Below are 17,194 nucleotides of genomic sequence, written 5' to 3' on the forward strand. Positions count from 1 at the left end.
AGTTAAGTGTTTTTTAATCTTGTTAAACAATACAATTTTTTGAATTTTTGGAGAAATAAATGTCTTTTTTTTTCTCCTTTTTTTTTTTTTTTTTCTTTTTTTTCTTTAGTTTTTGTATCTAAAACCGATTCAACAACGTTTTGTTTTTGTTTTTTTCTTGGTATAATAAATAATTTAAAGATATATTTTAGATCTTAAAAGGTAAATACGCTTTACAAATGCCAAATGAACAAACAGAAAAACCTCCGAGAAAAAAAAAAAAAAATTCCTATTCTCACTAATACACAGTAGAAAAATAAATAAAAAAAAAAAAAAAAAAAAAGGATTAATAAAAGGAGGGAAATATATATATATATATCTGTAGTGTCAGGGGCCAGGAGGGGGGTGTATATGCGCCCTTGTCAAAAATGGAGACTCCACATCCCATTGAAAGGGCAGACGGATCAGGTCATTGATAACCCATCACGGCGACCATGAGATCAGATCCTAAATCTAAGGGTTCGGGGGCCGCAGGAGGCGCCTCCCTGATCTCTGCTCCGTGAATAGTGCCCCCTCTAGTGGCAGTGACTGGTATGGGCCCTGTGCTGCAGCTCATTACATAGTGAGTTGCCGTTGTCTAAGAATTAGGGACAAGTATTAAAAAATAAAAATAAAATAGAAAGTATATACTCCAGAATCGGAGGGGGGATGGTAGGTTATAATTTATAAAAAGAGATACTTCCCCTTTAACACTGGCCTGAAAATAAAAAAAAAAATGGATGTGGCCCTTTAGGGTGTGAAGCCTGTAATATATCTAGTCATGAAGTCTCAGGTCGCTGCGTCCTATAGTGAGGTGAGGGGTTCGCGGACCCCCCTCCGTCCCGTTATTATCTCGCGTACCGTTTCCTTAACAATTGAAAGATTACAGTCATTGGTGGAAACCGCAGACTCCGCCCCTGAGGATCTCGTACAGGGTATACGATTAGTTTTCTCTTGTACCAATGTGCTCTGGTCACATCCAAAGCTGCATTCGCAATTCCACCGCCAAATTCTCATATTCGCTGGTAAAAAGAAAACTTTTAATGGATGCTTTGCAGCGGCATCCGTCACCTTGCGGGATGTAAAAAGACTCACGGCGGAGCGCTCAGCTCCGATGATAGGATATATTAACCCCACCCCCTAAGATCAGACAGGGCAGCAGAATTATGAATGCAGCTCTAGCTGTGACTAGAGGATGAGAAACACAGGTCAATGCAAATCAATGAACCTCAGTATGAAGTGACGTGGAAATGTCCTTAGAGCTGGTCCCGTCCCAGTACCTGGGCATCCCCGGAATCCAGGGCCGTACCTCGCTTCTCAGCTACGCGGGGGTTAATGGGTGGGCGCACAGTAATCAGTCCCCTGTATACACCGCACCCGTGTGGTGGGGGGCTATGCCCGGACGTGCTCCATGTCGCCTCTGCTCCGTACCATGGGGCGGCCAAGAGACAATCCCACATTTCCTGCTGTGGTCAGTGACCTCCTTAATGGAGGAATCAGAGCGCAATCCCCCCCAATGTCTACACAGGGGGGCGACATCGAGGATTATTGGGGGTCCGAGCAGAACCAAGTACCAAGTAATAAAGGAAAGCGTCGTCCCTCTCCTGTAGTGTGACCGTTACATGTAGTGTTTGCTGCCAGGATCACCCAGGGGCCAGTGCTGGGCTTCCGTTTTAGTGTGTCAGGGCAGGAACCATCAAGAAAAGATACAAAAAAGGAGGAAGAGTTACACATCCGTGCGTCACGAACCCACCGGCCTCACAGGTCAGGAGCCCCCCACGGCCGCCCCCCCAGCATCGCGGATGTGTGACCCCCGGCCTCCGCTCATACAAAGGAATACTGGTTGTTTACGGCCCGAGCCCTGGAGGCCGCGTTGGGGTCACTGGGGTCCTCCAAGGTGGCGCTACCTGGCTGGAGCTGCTGCAGGCGGACGGCGGCTTCTTCCTGATCTTCAGCAGGCAACGGACCCTCCTCGTGTTGAGCGACGGGGGGCTCTGGAGGGGGTCTGCTACTGCTGGCCGATGGTTCCTCCGGGGGAGAGGTGCTGAGCGGAGGCCAAGGGGGCTGCAGCGTCCCCTCCGCGCTGTGGTGACGGGATAATGGATGCGGAGGCAGCGGGGGAGGGTTACGGCTGCTGGCCGCCTCTGTAACGGAAAAAAAAAACAACCAATCAGGGAGGTAGCCCTGAATTAATAACGCACAGACTCCGCCTACAAGATGGCGGCAACACAGAATAAAGGGTGGGGGGATAATGGCTTCACATTAGGCTTAAAGGGGCCACCTATGTTATAATGTATCACGGTGACACTTTTCTGACTGGTTACAACTGTAACAAACCATCAGCTGTGACGAGTATTGATTCTTTATGTGTAGCTTCTTAAAGGGGTGGTGATCACGTGATGGTATTCAACCACTTTAACGAGAGGCGAGGACATATGTGGCAGTCACTAGTGGGGTGTTGGGACCCCCGGATTGTGCGTGTGCAGTGTGTCACCTTCCCAGCCGGGGGATGATGGTGGTGGGGACACATAGGGGCATGAATGGTCAGGACCAGCACTTACATACAGTCATTCGCTCCAATGGAGATGGGGTTTGATGGCGAGTCTGGGATGCGGTGGGGAACCTCACACACGGTCGTTCTACTGTCGGCCCTGTCTCGGCCTGCAAAGAACAGACGGGGCCCAGTAAGAAGATGATGAGGTGACGGGATGAGGGAGCGATGGAGGTGAGGGGAGAGAAGAAAGGCAAAATCATGCGAGAAGAGGCCTCCAACCATCCCCGCCGGACTCCCTCCCGACCCCCCCAAACTCCGGCCTCCACTCCCTCCCAACCCCCCAAACTCCGGCCTCCGCTCCCTCCAGACCCCCCCAAACTCCGGCCTCCGCTCTCTCCCAACCCCCCAAACTCCGGCCTCCGCTCCCTCCAGACCCCCCCAAACTCCGGCCTCCGCTCTCTCCCGACAACCCCAAACTCTGGTCTCCACTCCAGACCCCCCCAAACTCTGGTCTCCACTCCCTCCCGACAACCCCAAACTCCGGTCTTCGCTCCCTCCCGACAACCCCCTCCCCACTTTCCGGTCTCCGCTCCCGACTACCCCCCTCCTTCCTGTCTCCGCTCCCGACTACCCCCCTCCTTCCTGTCTCCGCTCCCGACTACCCCCCTCCTTCCGGTCTCGGCTCTCCACTACCCCCCCTCCTTCCGATCTCTGCTCCCGACTACCCCCCTCCTTCCGGTCTCCGCTCCCGACTACCCCCTCCTTCCGGTCTCCGCTCCCGACTACCCCCTCCTTCCGGTCTCCGCTCCCGACTACCCCCTCCTTCCGGTCTCCGCTCCCGACTACCCCCCTCCTTCCGGTCTCCGCTCCCAACTACCCCCCTCCTTCTGGTCTCCGCTCCCAACTACCCCCCTCCTTCCGGTCTCCGCTCCCGACTACTCCTCTCCTTCCGGTCTCCGCTCCCAACTACCCCCCTCCTTCCGGTCTCTGCTCCCAACTACCCCCCCTCCTTCCGATCTCTGCTCCCGACTACCCCCCTCCTTCCGGTCTCCGCTCCCGACTACCCCCTCCTTCCGGTCTCCGCTCCCGACTACCCCCTCCTTCCGGTCTCCGCTCCCGACTACCCCCCTCCTTCCGGTCTCCGCTCCCAACTACCCCCCTCCTTCTGGTCTCCGCTCCCAACTACCCCCCTTCTTCCGGTCTCCGCTCCCGACTACTCCTCTCCTTCCGGTTTCCGCCCCCGACTACTCCTCTCCTTCCAGTCTCCGCCCCCGACTACTCCTCTCCTTCCGGTCTCTGCTCCCGTCTACCCCCCTCCTTCCGGTCTCCACTCCTGATTACCCCCCTCCTTCCGGTCTCCACTCCTGATTACCCCCCTCCTTCCAGTCTCCGCTCCCGACTACCCCCCCTCCTTCCAGTCTCCGCCCCCGACTACTCCTCTCCTTCCAGTCTCCGCTCCCGACTACTCCTCTCCTTCCAGTCTCCGCTCCCTCCCTTCCATCCTGCAGGTCACCGGCCCTCGCTCCCCATCCTCCCGCGGGGCTCAGCTCCCTCCAGACGTCGCACAGATAGGTAATAAAACAGCAGGATTATATTCCGCGTCTGCGGGATCCGGGCGTTAGAGATGCTCACGGAGAAGGAGGGAGCATTATCGGTGCCGCCATCACATCACAGCCCCTCCCGCTGTCAGACAGGGCACTGGAGAGGTCACCTGCTCAGCGGCATGCGCTGCTAGTGAAGAGTCCGATGGGCGGTCCTAGTGTCCTCAGGAGTCACGCAGTCCTGGCTGGGATTTATCATTACTCGCCAGGTACAGTCACCTCCAATACACACGCAGGTGAAGCAGACTAGTGCATCCCACTTCACTGCACACGGGGCCCCTGGAAGCAGCAAATAATGCAACCTCGGGCAGAAGGGAAGAACGCGACTCCTGGGAAGAGCGGGAACGAGGACCGAACTCTTCACTAATAGTGCGCGATAAGTGACATCTTTAGAAACTTCATCATCCATTATAATGCTGTGCCAGAAACTGCTTAGAGACTGACGACCTTTCCATAGCCGGGATCTGACGCCTGGCTCCCGACCAATCATCTGCTTGCAGATCCCAGATGTAGACAGTCTATAGAGCAGGATGAGAACAGCGCCGTACACGGAGTAGTGGCCGCTCTCAGTACTGCAGCTCCTATTTAAGTGAACGTGATCTGAGCTGCAGTACCGAGAGCGGCCACTAGACAATGTATGGAGCTGTTTGCATCCGCCCGCGGTTGGGTGGCAGGAGTCAGACCTCCGGGGATTGGAATATTTATGCGCCTTTAAAGGGGTAGTGCATGTGATGACAGGTTCCCTTTAAACGTCACTGAATAAGTGTCCGGCAGCACGCTCACCGTGTAACCTTTGAGAAGACACAACGTAGCTGATGAGGGTGACGTCGCTGGAGCCCCCCGACTCGAGCGGGATGGGGTGAACGCGGAAGTGTTCTAGCATGTCGAAGATGGTCTGGAACCACAGGTGCTGGACGCGACACTGGCCGTCCTCGTTCAGGGACAGGCGGAGGTGCTGGGAGAGGAGAGAAAGGGGCGAGAGGTGAGATTACAGAGAGTGCACAGCATGGACGCAGCCTCAGGGGTCCAGGAACCCCCGCCTCACCTTGGCCTTGCCCTGGAAGTTGAACGTCAGCACGTACTCTCCCCTACGCGTCTCGCTCTGCCGCACCAAGAAGACGCCATGACTATTGGTGCCCCCGGCCAGTACCAGCTGTGCAGCTTTAAGACGTGACAGAGTCCCGTGGAACCACTGGTACTCCGACAGCGGGTGCTCCCCGTCACCAGGATCGGGCTCCGCATGGAACAAGAACGAAGCTGCACAGAGAAGGAGATGAATTAGGGCCGGGCTGCCCGAATCCTCCACCGTCCTCCCGGAATATGACCGTACCTGCACCATCGGCCGGGTCAGGGAAGGGGGCACTGACGGCGTTCTGGGTCCTCTCCCCCTCCTCGATGGGCGCTCTAGGGGGCAACTCTGGTGGGAGCAGCTCCATGGAGTCAAAGTGTGAGGGCGTCATGGACACAGCGCTGGGCGAGATGGAGGCAGTGGGGCGATCAGACAGACCGCCATAGGCTCCTGGGGAAGGAATGAAGGATTATGGGGAAATTCACAACATCAGCGCAGGGAGAGCGCGGTCACACGTCATCCCACGGGCATCGCCGAGTACCACATAGGTCTCCACAGTACACGCGTCAGGACCACCATGTAACGTACCGTGGCAGAGCTGCTCACTGCTCTCTGTAGGTATCAGAGGTAGATCCCGGCTGGGCATGCTTTCTGAATGGTTAATGTGTGGAAGGTCCGAGGTATCCGCTCCGTCCCTGCTGGAAAAAACAGAACCAAGATATATTACACTCCGGAGCTGCACTCACTATTCTGCTGGTGCAGTCACTGTGTACATATATTACTGATCCTGAGTTACATCCTGTATTATACTCCGGAGCTGCACTCACTATTCTGCTGGTGCAGTCACTGTGTACATATATTACTGATCCTGAGTTACATCCTGTATTATACCCCAGAGCTGCACTCACTATTCTGCTGGTGCAGTCACTGTGTACATACATTACATTACTGATCCTGAGTTACATCCTGTATTATACCCCAGAGCTGCACTCACTATTCTGCTGGTGCAGTCACTGTGTACATACATTACATTACTGACCCTGAGTTACATCCTGTATTATTCCCCAGAGCTGCACTCACTATTCTGCTGGTGCAGTCACTGTGTACATACATTACATTACTGATCCTGAGTTACATCCTGTATTATACTCCAGAGCTGCACTCACTGTGTACATACATACATTACTGATCCTGAGTTACATCCTGTATTATACTCCAGAGCTGCACTCACTATTCTGCTGGTGCAGTCACTTTGTACATGCATTATATTACTGATCCTGAGTTACATCCTGTATTATACCCCAGAGCTGCACTCACTATTCTGCTGGTGCAGTCACTGTGTACATACATTACTGATCCTGAGTTACATCCTGTATTATACCCCAGAGCTGCACTCACTATTCTGCTGGTGCAGTCACTGTGTACATATATTACTGATCCTGAGTTACATCCTGTATTATACCCCAGAGCTGCACTCACTATTCTGCTGGTGCAGTCACTGTGTACATACATTACTGATCCTGAGTTACATCCTGTATTATACTCCAGAGCTGCACTCACTATTCTGCTGGTGCAGTCACTGTGTACATACATTACATTACATATCCTGAGTTACCTCCTGTATTATACTCCAGAGCTGCACTCACTATTCTGCTGGTGCAGTCACTGTGTACATACGTTACATTACTGATCCTGAGTTACATCCTGTATTATATCCCAGAGCTGCACTCACTGTGTACATACATACCGTATTTTCCGGCGTATAAGACGACTGGGCGTATAAGACGACCCCCCAACTTTACCAGTTAAAAAATAAAATCTTCTTAAAAGTCGGGGGTCTTCTTATACACCCTATGTCGTCTTATAGGGCCGGTGAATATGTGCCTTTTGGGGGGGGGGGGGGAGTGATCCTGATGAGGACGAGGGGGCGTCTCACAGGAAAGTGAGTATCCCCCATTACCTTATCATAGCGCTGCAGCGTGGGGTCTCTGTGCTGGGAGCGGCGGCTGCTGTGCTGTGCTGTGGCGGCTCCTCTTCTGCAGTGTGGGGCCTCTGGTGCTGTGGGGCGGTGGCGGCGGCGTATCTTCATACAGTCGGGGCTCCTCCGGCATCTCAAAGACTGGAAGCCCCGCCGGCAACTCCATGGGTACAATGCGGTCAGGTGGCCTCCGGGAAAATGGCCGCTGCTCAGATTCAGATCTCGTCCCGAGATCTCGGGAGACGAGATCTGAATCTGAGCAGTGGCCATTTTCCCGGAGGCAGCTCAATAGGTGCGATGCGGTGGCCCGGCCGCTGGGGGCTGCGCATGCTCAGATTCAGATCTCAACGAGATCTGAATCTAAGCAGCGGCCATTTTCCCGGAGGCCAGCGCATTGTACCGATGGAGTTGCCGGCGGGGCTTCCAGGCTGAGATGCCGGAGGAGCCCCGACTGCATGAAGATACGCCGCCGCCGCCACCGCCCCACAGCACCAGAGGCCCCACACTGCAGAAGAGGAGCCGCCACAGCACAGCACAGCAGCCGCCGCCGCTCCCAGCACAGAGACCCCACGCTGCAGCGCTATGATAAGGTAATGGGGGATACTCACTTTTCTGTGAGACGCCCCCTCGTCGTCATCAGGATCACTCCCCCCCCCCCCACCCACCATATACACCCGGCGTACAAGGCGATTCCCGGCGTACAAGACGACCCCCGACTTTTAAGAAGATTTTCAGGGGTTAAAAAGTCGTCTTGTACGCCGGAAAATACGGTACATTACTGATCCTGAGTTACATCCTGTATTATACTCCAGAGCTGCACTCACTATTCTGCTGGTGCAGTCACTGTGTACATACATTACTGATCCTGAGTTACCTCCTGTATTATACCCCAGAGCTGCACTCACTATTCTGCTGGTGCAGTCACTGTGTACATACATTACATTACTGATCCTGAGTTACATCCTGTATTATACCCCAGAGCTGCACTCACTATTCTGCTGGTGCAGTCACTGTGTACATACATTACATTACTGATCCTGAGTTACATCCTGTATTATACCCCAGAGCTGCACTCACTATTCTGCTGGAGCAGTCACTGAGTACATACATTACATTACTGATCCTGAGTTACATCCTGTATTATACTCCAGAGCTGCACTCACTATTCTGCTGGTGCAGTCACCGTGTACATACATTACATTACTGATCCTGAGTTACATCCTGTATTATACCCCAGAGCTGCACTCACTATTCTGCTGGTGCAGTCACTGTGTACATACATTACATTACTGATCCTGAGTCACACCCTGTATTATACCCCAGAGCTGCACTCACTATTCTGCTGGTGCAGTCACTGTGTACATACATTACATTACTGATCCTGAGTTACATCCTGTATTATACCCCAGAGCTGCACTCACTATTCTGCTGGTGCAGTCACTGTGTACATACATTACATTACTGATCCTGAGTTACATCCTGTATTATACTCCAGAGCTGCACTCACTATTCTGCTGGTGCAGTCACCGTGTACATACATTACATTACTGATCCTGAGTTACATCCTGTATTATACCCCAGAGCTGCACTCACTATTCTGCTGGTGCAGTCACTGTGTACATACATTACATTACTGATCCTGAGTTACATCCTGTATTATACTCCAGAGCTGCACTCACTATTCTGCTGGTGCAGTCACCGTGTACATACATTACATTACTGATCCTGAGTTACATCCTGTATTATACCCCAGAGCTGCACTCACTATTCTGCTGGTGCAGTCACTGTGTACATACATTACATTACTGATCCTGAGTTACCTCCTGTATTATACTCCAGAGCTGCACTCACTATTCTGCTGGTGCAGTCACTGTGTACATACATTACATTACTGATCCTGAGTTACCTCCTGTATTATACCCCAGAGCTGCGCTCACTGTTCTGCTCTTTATCTTGCACTCACCTGGATAGCATGCAGTCGTATATGTCGGAGAGCCACGACCTCATCTGTAGAGGGTCCACTGACTCCAGGATATATTCGGAGTAATTCTCTATCTGCAGGGAGATATACAACATTCGTTCTCTGAATATAGGATACGCTCACTACAGTGACTGGACAGAGCGGCGATTACACAGGCGCTCTGCCCGCTCCCGTCACATGCACAGCGTTATCCAGTTACCTTTAACACGAACGTGTTCTCTTTATCCGGCATCTCCAGGGGGGTTGTGGTCCGAACGTCAGCAATGGCTGAACAGACGATGCTGACCCGTGGCTTGGCGGCCTGGGTGGAGGAGACAGAGTTACAAGGCGCCACGCACACTAACACTGCAAGGTTTCCATTCACTGACAGCAAGCAGAGGTCTCACCTTGGGAGGAATGTAGAACTCCAGCAGGTAGCCCTCGGACTCGGCCTTCCGCAGGAGCAGCCGGCACTTCTGCCACCGAGGTTTGCTGCTACTGTTCACCTCCTCGGCCACCACATAATTGAGGACCCCTTCCCTCTTGACATCCCGCAGGTCGGCCCTGGGGGCCGGAGGTCGGCTAAGCCGCAGCTTCTCGAATCTATGCGTCCATCTGTCCCCTCCGGCCCTGCCGCCAGCCGAGGAGTTGCAGTTGCTGTTGGCCCCGGTCTCGTCTGTGGGAGATTCCGCGGAGCTTTTCCACTGCAGGATCCCCCGGACACTTCCCCTCACGCTGCGACTCACGTTTCGCAGCGAGAATCGCTTCTTCAGGCGCGGCTTGGCCGTGGCCGAGGACGTGGAGAATTCCTCTGAGCTATGGGACTGACTGCTGGAGAGGCCGGAGGTGATGCCGGAGGAGTCCTGCCGGGGCTGAGTCTCTACTGGAGAGGCCAGAGAGGAGTCGCTACAGGTCTCCGACAGATCCCTGGTGGACGTCTGCGCTCCCGTGAACGGGGCGATGCTGCAGCGGGTGGGGGAAGGGCCGTCGGGGCCGTGGGTCTTGTTCACCTCCGTCTCAAAGTGCTCCACAAAATGTTCAGCGAACCGTTTGGAGAAGCTGCTTTCCGCCCCCGGCGTGGCATACTGCGGGTTCTCGCTCAGGAAAGCGCGGAGGCGACGAGCAAAGTCGAGAGCAGCAGCGTGAGCGTGGATTTCACAGAACTCCTTCCAGTTTGGAGAAGGCGAGGAGGAGGAGGGACCCTCCAGGGGTAAGCTACCATTCATGGCGGGGGCTCCTGCAGGATCAGCTGCTGGACAGAAGGACACAAACAAGATGAGTACAGAAGGTCAGCGGCACAACGCTGCGCACAATTATAAGCCTCACAGCGCAAGGGTGATGGCCTGAATGACACAATTATAGGTCACTGGCCCTTTAAATGAGCTGTCTGAGTCATTATAAACTGCTGCACAAGGCCCCTCCCTCCAGAAAGCGGCCGGCCCCTCCCTCCAGAGTCCGCCCCCTCCCTCCAGACACCGGCCGGCCCCTCCCTCCAGACAGCGTCCGGCCCCTCCCTCCAGACAGCGGCCGGCCCCTCCCTCCAGACAGCCCCGCCCTCCAAACAGCCCCTACCTCCAGACAGCAGCCGGCCCCTCCCTCCAGACAGCGGCCGGCCCCTCCCTCCAGACAGCGGCCGGCCCCTCCCTCCAGACAGCGGCCGGCCCCTCCCTCCAGACAGCACCGGCCCCTCCCTCCAGACAGCGGACGGTCCCTCCCTCCAGAGTCCGCCCCCTCCCTCCAGACAGTGGCCGGCCCCTCCCTCCAGACAGCAGCCGGCTTCTCCCTCCAGACAGCGGCCGGCCCCTCCCTCCAGACAGCACCAGCCCCTCCCTCCAGACAGCGGACGGTCCCTCCCTCCAGAGTCCGCCCCCTCCCTCCAGACAGCGGACGGTCCCTCCCTCCAGACAGCGGCCGGCTTCTCCCTCCAGACAGCGGCCGGCCCCTCCCTCCAGACAGCGGCCGGCCCCTCCCTCCAGACAGCGGCCGGCCCCTCCCTCCAGACAGCGGCCGGCCCCTCCCTCCAGACAGCGGCCGGCCCCTCCCTCCAGACAGCGGCCGGCCCCTCCCTCCAGACAGCGGCCGGCCCCTCCCTCCAGACAGCAGCCGGCCCCTCCCTCCAGACAGCAGCCGGCCCCTCCCTCCAGACAGCGGCCGGCCCCTCCCTCCAGACAGCAGCCGGCCCCTCCCCAAACAAAAATGCACAGAGAGTTGACATGATTATTTACTGCAGCAAATCTGCAAGTCACAAATAAGGCTATGTTCCACTTGCGGACCGGGGCTTTGCAGACGGCTGCGTACTTCATCCCTGAAGCTCCGCCCTTCTTCCGTTTAGGAAGTTGCATTCCCGTGCGGTTGGCAGGCGCGTCAAAACGACGCATCAGCATACATACGCATGTCCTGCGTACCAAACGTTAAAGATAGGTACGCAGGACGCATGCAGAAGTAGGCGGACCTAAACAGAAGTGCAGAACTGGGCGGAGCTTCAGGGAGGAAGTCCGCAGCCGTCCGCAAAGCCCCAGTACGCAAGTGTGAACATAGCCTAAGCAATGTGTGCATGACACTTCAGGTTTCTCTTTCACTTTTCTAGCAAATCCTGGGTGGCAAAAACACACCAAATCTGCAATGTGTGCACAAGCCCTAAATGAACCAGCTGGGGATTGTGATCAGAGCAAGGTCTGTGTGAATTTGACCCTACACTCGGAATGCCACAGGGTGAGTGGCCTTATAAAGTAATTGTTCTGCCATAATACCGGCTGCTGCACCATTAGCCACCAGTTTTGCAGTACTATGAGCCGCCTCCTGGCTGCAGTCAGCGGCCCTTTCAGTGGACAGTTTGGCGGTGACCCGGGGCTGTGTATGTATGCATCTGTAGTGGCAGCAGCTGCTCCTCGTCCCTGGCGGCCCTTTCAGTGCACGGTTTGGCGGTGACCCGGGGCTGTGTACGCGTCTGTAGTGGCATCAGCTGCTCCTCGTCCTTGGCGGCCCTTTCAGTGGACGGTTTGGCGGTGACCCGGGGCTGTGTACGCATCTGTAGTGGCAGCAGCTGCTCCTCATCCCTGGCGGCCCTTTCAGTGGATGGTTTGGCGGTGACCCGGGGCTGTGTATGCGTCTGTAGAGGCAGCAGCTGCTCCTCGTCCCTGGCGGCCCTTTCAGTGGACGGTTTGGCGGTGACCCGGGGCTGTGTACGCGTCTGTAGTGGCAGCAGCTGCTCCTCATGCCTGGCGGCCCTTTCAGTGGACGGTTTGGCGGTGACCCGGGGCTGTGTACGCGTCTGTAGTGGCAGCAGCTGCTCCTCATGCCTGGCGGCCCTTTCAGTGGACGGTTTGGCGGTGACCCGGGGCTGTGTACGCGTCTGTAGTGGCAGCAGCTGCTCCTCATGCCTGGCGGCCCTTTCAGTGGACGGTTTGGCGGTGACCCGGGGCTGCGTACGCGTCTGTAGTGGCAGCAGCTGCTCCTCGTCCCTGGCGGCCCTATCAGTGGACGGTTTGGCAGTGACCCGGGGCTGTGTACGTGTCTGTAGTGGCAGTAGCTTCTCCTCGTCCCTGGCAGCCCTTTCAGTGAACAGTTTGGCGGTGACCCGGGGCTGTGTACGCGTCTGTAGTGGCAGCAGCTGCTCCTCGTCCCTGGTGGCCCTATCAGTGGACGGTTTGGTGGTGACCTGGGGCTGTGTACGCGTCTGTAGTGGCAGCCGCTGCTCCTCGCCCCTGGCGGCCCTTTCAGTGGACAGTTTGGCAGTGACCCGGGGCTGTAGTGGCAGCAGCTGCTCCTCGTCCCTGGCGGCCCTTTCAGTGCACGGTTTGGCGGTGACCAGGGGCTGTGTACGCGTCTGTAGTGGCAGCCGCTGCTCCTCGCCCCTGGCGGCCCTTTCAGTGGACGGTTTGGCGGTGACCCGGGACTGTGTACGCGTCTGTAGTGGCAGCAGCTGCTCCTCATCCCTGGCGGCCCTTTCAGTGGACGGTTTGGCGGTGACCCGGGGCTGTGTACGCGTCTGTAGTGGCAGCAGCTGCTCCTCGTCCCTGGCGGCCCTATCAGTGGATGGTTCGGCAGTGACCCGGGGCTGTGTACGCGTCTGTAGTGGCAGCAGCTGCTCCTCGTCCCTGGCGGCCCTTTCAGTGAACAGTTTGGCGGTGACCCGGGGCTGTGTACGCGTCTGTAGTGGCAGTAGCTTCTCCTCGTCCCTGGCGGCCCTTTCAGTGAACAGTTTGGCGGTGACCCGGGGCTGTGTACGCGTCTGTAGTGGCAGCAGCTGCTCCTCGTCCCTGGTGGCCCTATCAGTGGACGGTTTGGTGGTGACCTGGGGCTGTGTACGCGTCTGTAGTGGCAGCAGCTGCTCCTCGTCCCTGGTGGCCCTATCAGTGGACGGTTTGGTGGTGACCTGGGGCTGTGTACGCGTCTGTAGTGGCAGCCGCTGCTTCTCGCCCCTGGCGGCCCTTTCAGTGGACAGTTTGGCAGTGACCCGGGGCTGTAGTGGCAGCAGCTGCTCCTCGTCCCTGGCGGCCCTTTCAGTGGACGGTTTGGCGGTGACCCGGGGCTGTGTACGCGTCTGTAGTGGCAGCCGCTGCTCCTCGCCCCTGGCGGCCCTTTCAGTGGACAGTTTGGCGGTGACCCGGGGCTGTGTACGCCTCTGCAGTGGCAGCCACTGCTCCTCGTCCCTGGCTGTGGAGTCACCCGTGTGACTCACCAGTTAATCTCCCGGGTATTGATGATGATCCCTGCATACGGCGACGCCAGCTGGAATAAGCTGCCGTTTATAAACTGCTCTTTTACTTTCAGCAGAAGCCGACAAGCTGCGACCACCAGTGTCCTGCGGCCGCCCCCTCCCCGCTGGGTGACCCCGTGACAGCCCCGATAGCGGCCATATTCCAGACACAAAAATAAACCAGATTCCTATGTGGTGCAGCCTGCAGTGTAAAGAACGGTGGTTGCCAGGATTTCCCATCTCGTTCTCCTCCCATCTACACTAAGAATCTCAAAGACAGACGTGATACACGGGAACGTCCATGCTTTACACTGCAGGCTGCGACCATAAAGCAGGCAATAGACGGTAATGGTCGGGGTTCTCACCGCTGCAGATGAGCTGATATTTACCTCTTGACATCCCTTTTGCCTCTCCCCATCCTGTCCCGGCTCCGCTCTGCACAGGGCCCCCGGGATGTGGCCCCTGGCTGTGTGCGATTCTCCTGGGTTGTGGCCCCAGCCTTTCTGCCGCTCCACTCACTCGGTCAGGCTCCGTACGCGCCGCTTATCTCTGGGGAGGAGCGGGGAGATTGTGGCCTCAGGTCATCTATGGAAGCTGCGGAGAACGCGGGGCCCCGGGAGGGAATCTCTAACCACCGCCCCTTTAACAGGAGCTGCGAGGCCCTTAAAGGGAAACTCTAGAGTTGTGATCTGAAGGCTTCCTGGGATGGTCCCCGAGGTCAGGATCACAGACCCCCAGGGTCAGCGCTGGGTGGGCTCACTGGGGGGCAGCGCTGGGTGGGCTCACTGGGGGCAGTGGAGGGTGGGCTCACTGGGGGGCAGTGGAGGGTGGGCTCACTGGGGGGCAGCGCTGGGTGGGCTCACTGGGGGCAGTGGAGGGTGGGCTCACTGGGGGGCAGTGGAGGGTGGGCTCACTGGGGGGCAGTGGAGGGTGGGCTCACTGGGGGGCAGTGGAGGGTGGGCTCACTGGGGGGCAGTGGAGGGTGGGCTCACTGGGGGGCAGTGGAGGGTGGGCTCACTGGGGGGCAGCGCTGGGTGGGCTCCTGAGCAGGGGCCCCTGTGACAGCAATCAGGGAGAACAGGCCCCTGCGGTAAGGCCAGGGCCCCAGTGACAGTGCTGGCCTCCTGTCACCCGGCCCCTGGATTGCTGGAGGGTCTCAGGCCTCAGGCTCGTCCTTGGCTCACAGGTCACTGGCCCCCAGCCCCGGGAGGTTACAGCGGCATCTCCCCCGGACGGACGGCCGCTCCCCGCACTGCTCCCAGGTCCCTCTTGTTGACTGACTCGGTCCAGTCGCGTCCCAGGGGCTGCGGCCTCGACACTGAAGCGCCTGCGCACTGAGCGTGACGTTATCACAAGGATCATCGAGGAGACATGTAAACAAAGCTAGAGCGTCTTACGCGTACCAGCGAGATCCGGTGTGAGCCGCAGGAGCGCCGCAGAGCGAGAGCACAGAACAAATGGCTGTTACCTGAGCGCCCTCTGCTGGTGGTACTGCGCAAGTGCAGAGCACACTACGGTCACCGGAGTCAGGCGGTCATTGTGTGTACTGTGTATAGCACCGAGCTCACCACACAGGATCACCACACACAGGATCACCCCACACAGGATCACCCCACGGAATCCCCCCACACAGGATCACCACACACAGGATCACCACACAGAATCCCCCCACACAGGATCACCACACAGAATACACACAGGATCACCAGACACGAGATCACCACACACAGGATCACCACACAGGATCACCACACACACAGGATCACCACACAGAATAACCAGACACAGGATCACCACACATACAGGATCACCACACAGTATCCCCACACACAGGATCCCCATGCAGGATCACCACACACACAGGATCACCACACAGTATCCCTACACACAGGATCCCCACACACAGGATCCCCACACAGGATCACCACACACACAGGATCACCACACAGGATCAGCACACATAGGATCATCACACAGGTTCCCCACACAGTATCCACACACACAGGATCCCCACACAGGATCACCACACACAGGATCACCACACACACAGGATCACCACACAGTATCCCCACACACAGGATCCCCATGCAGGATCACCACACACACAGGATCACCACACAGTATCCCTACACACAGGATCCCCACACACAGGATCACCACACACAGGATCACCACACACACAGGATCACCACACAGGATCCCCACACACAGGATCCCCACACACTGTGCCCTCATATACAGGATCACCAGACACAGGATCACCACACGCAGGATCCCCACACAGAATAACCACACAGGATCCCCACACACACAGGATCACTACAAAGTATCCCCACACACAGGATCACCACACACACAGGTTCACCGCTCAGGATCAGCACACACAGGATCATCACACAGGATCCCCACACAGTATCCCCACACACACAGGATCACCACACAGAATCAGCACACACAGGATCCCCACACAGGATCATCACACAGGATCCCCACGCAGGATCACCACACACACAGGATCACCACACAGAATCAGCACACACAGGATCCCCACACAGGATCATCACACAGGATCCCCACGCAGGATCACCACACACTGTGCCCACATATACAGGATCACCACACCCAGGATCAGCACACATGATCCCCACACACAGGATCCCCCCACAGGATCACCACACACACAGGATCCCTACACAGGATCACCACACACAGAATCACCACACACAGGATCCACACACAGGATCACCACTTACAGAATCACCACACACAGTGCCCACATATACAGTATCTCCACATACACAGTCACTACACACACCCCACACAGTGCCCACCACACCGCACACTGCCCACCACACACAGTGCTCACCATACACAATGACCACCAAACAGTGTTACCACATACAGTGCCCACCACACAGCGCCACCACACCTTATACAGTGCCATCACACACCACACAGTGCTATCACGTAACACAGTGCCCACCACACCACACACAGGGGCCACCAGTGCCCACTACACTACATGTAGTATCATAGCTCCTATCTCTGAAAAATGGCATAGACTAATTATTATTACACAGCACTATTATTCACCTCTTCCCTAACCTCGCCCAGTCCTTTATATGAAATCACACTGAAATTCTAATCCTACTGAAGCCATTAGGTTCGCACACAGTATAAAGCCTCCGCTGCAGCCTCAATGCCAGCGTCCCTCCTGCCAGCGTCCCTCCTGCCGGAATCCCTCCTGCCAGTGTCCCCCTTGACGGCATCCCTCCTGCCGGCGTCCCTCCTGCCGGCGTCCCTCCTGCCTGTGTCCCTCCTGCCGGCGTCCCTCCTGCCAGCGTCCCTCCTGCCGGCATCCTGCTTCTCTGCTGT

At 56.6% G+C, this 17,194-nt stretch overlaps 1 protein-coding gene across 5 annotated transcripts; it reads right to left on the minus strand.

Annotated features, from left to right (window-relative positions):
• SH2B1 (SH2B adaptor protein 1) lies at window positions 1-14,604 on the minus strand. 5 transcript variants are annotated; one of them, XM_077274145.1, is made up of 10 exons: window positions 14,209-14,604; window positions 9,528-10,372; window positions 9,341-9,442; window positions 9,124-9,215; window positions 5,771-5,877; window positions 5,444-5,632; window positions 5,159-5,370; window positions 4,897-5,068; window positions 2,580-2,679; window positions 1-2,162 (listed from the first exon to the last, which is right to left on the minus strand). In XM_077274145.1, the coding sequence occupies exons 1-10, from the start codon at window positions 14,216-14,218 to the stop codon at window positions 2,144-2,146; spliced, it is 1,848 nt and encodes a 615-aa protein (XP_077130260.1). In that variant the 5' UTR covers window positions 14,219-14,604; the 3' UTR covers window positions 1-2,143. The 5 variants fall into 5 exon arrangements, with proteins under 5 accessions (XP_077130260.1, XP_077130259.1, XP_077130257.1 ...); XM_077274144.1 differs by having other exon boundaries at window positions 5,771-5,880; window positions 14,209-14,340; XM_077274142.1 differs by lacking the exon at window positions 2,580-2,679 and having other exon boundaries at window positions 14,209-14,340.
• Between the last annotated feature and the right edge of the window lie 2,590 nt (window positions 14,605-17,194).

Source organism: Ranitomeya variabilis, chromosome 7 (genome assembly GCF_051348905.1).
Source record: "Ranitomeya variabilis isolate aRanVar5 chromosome 7, aRanVar5.hap1, whole genome shotgun sequence".
NCBI lineage: Eukaryota > Metazoa > Chordata > Amphibia > Anura > Dendrobatidae > Ranitomeya > Ranitomeya variabilis.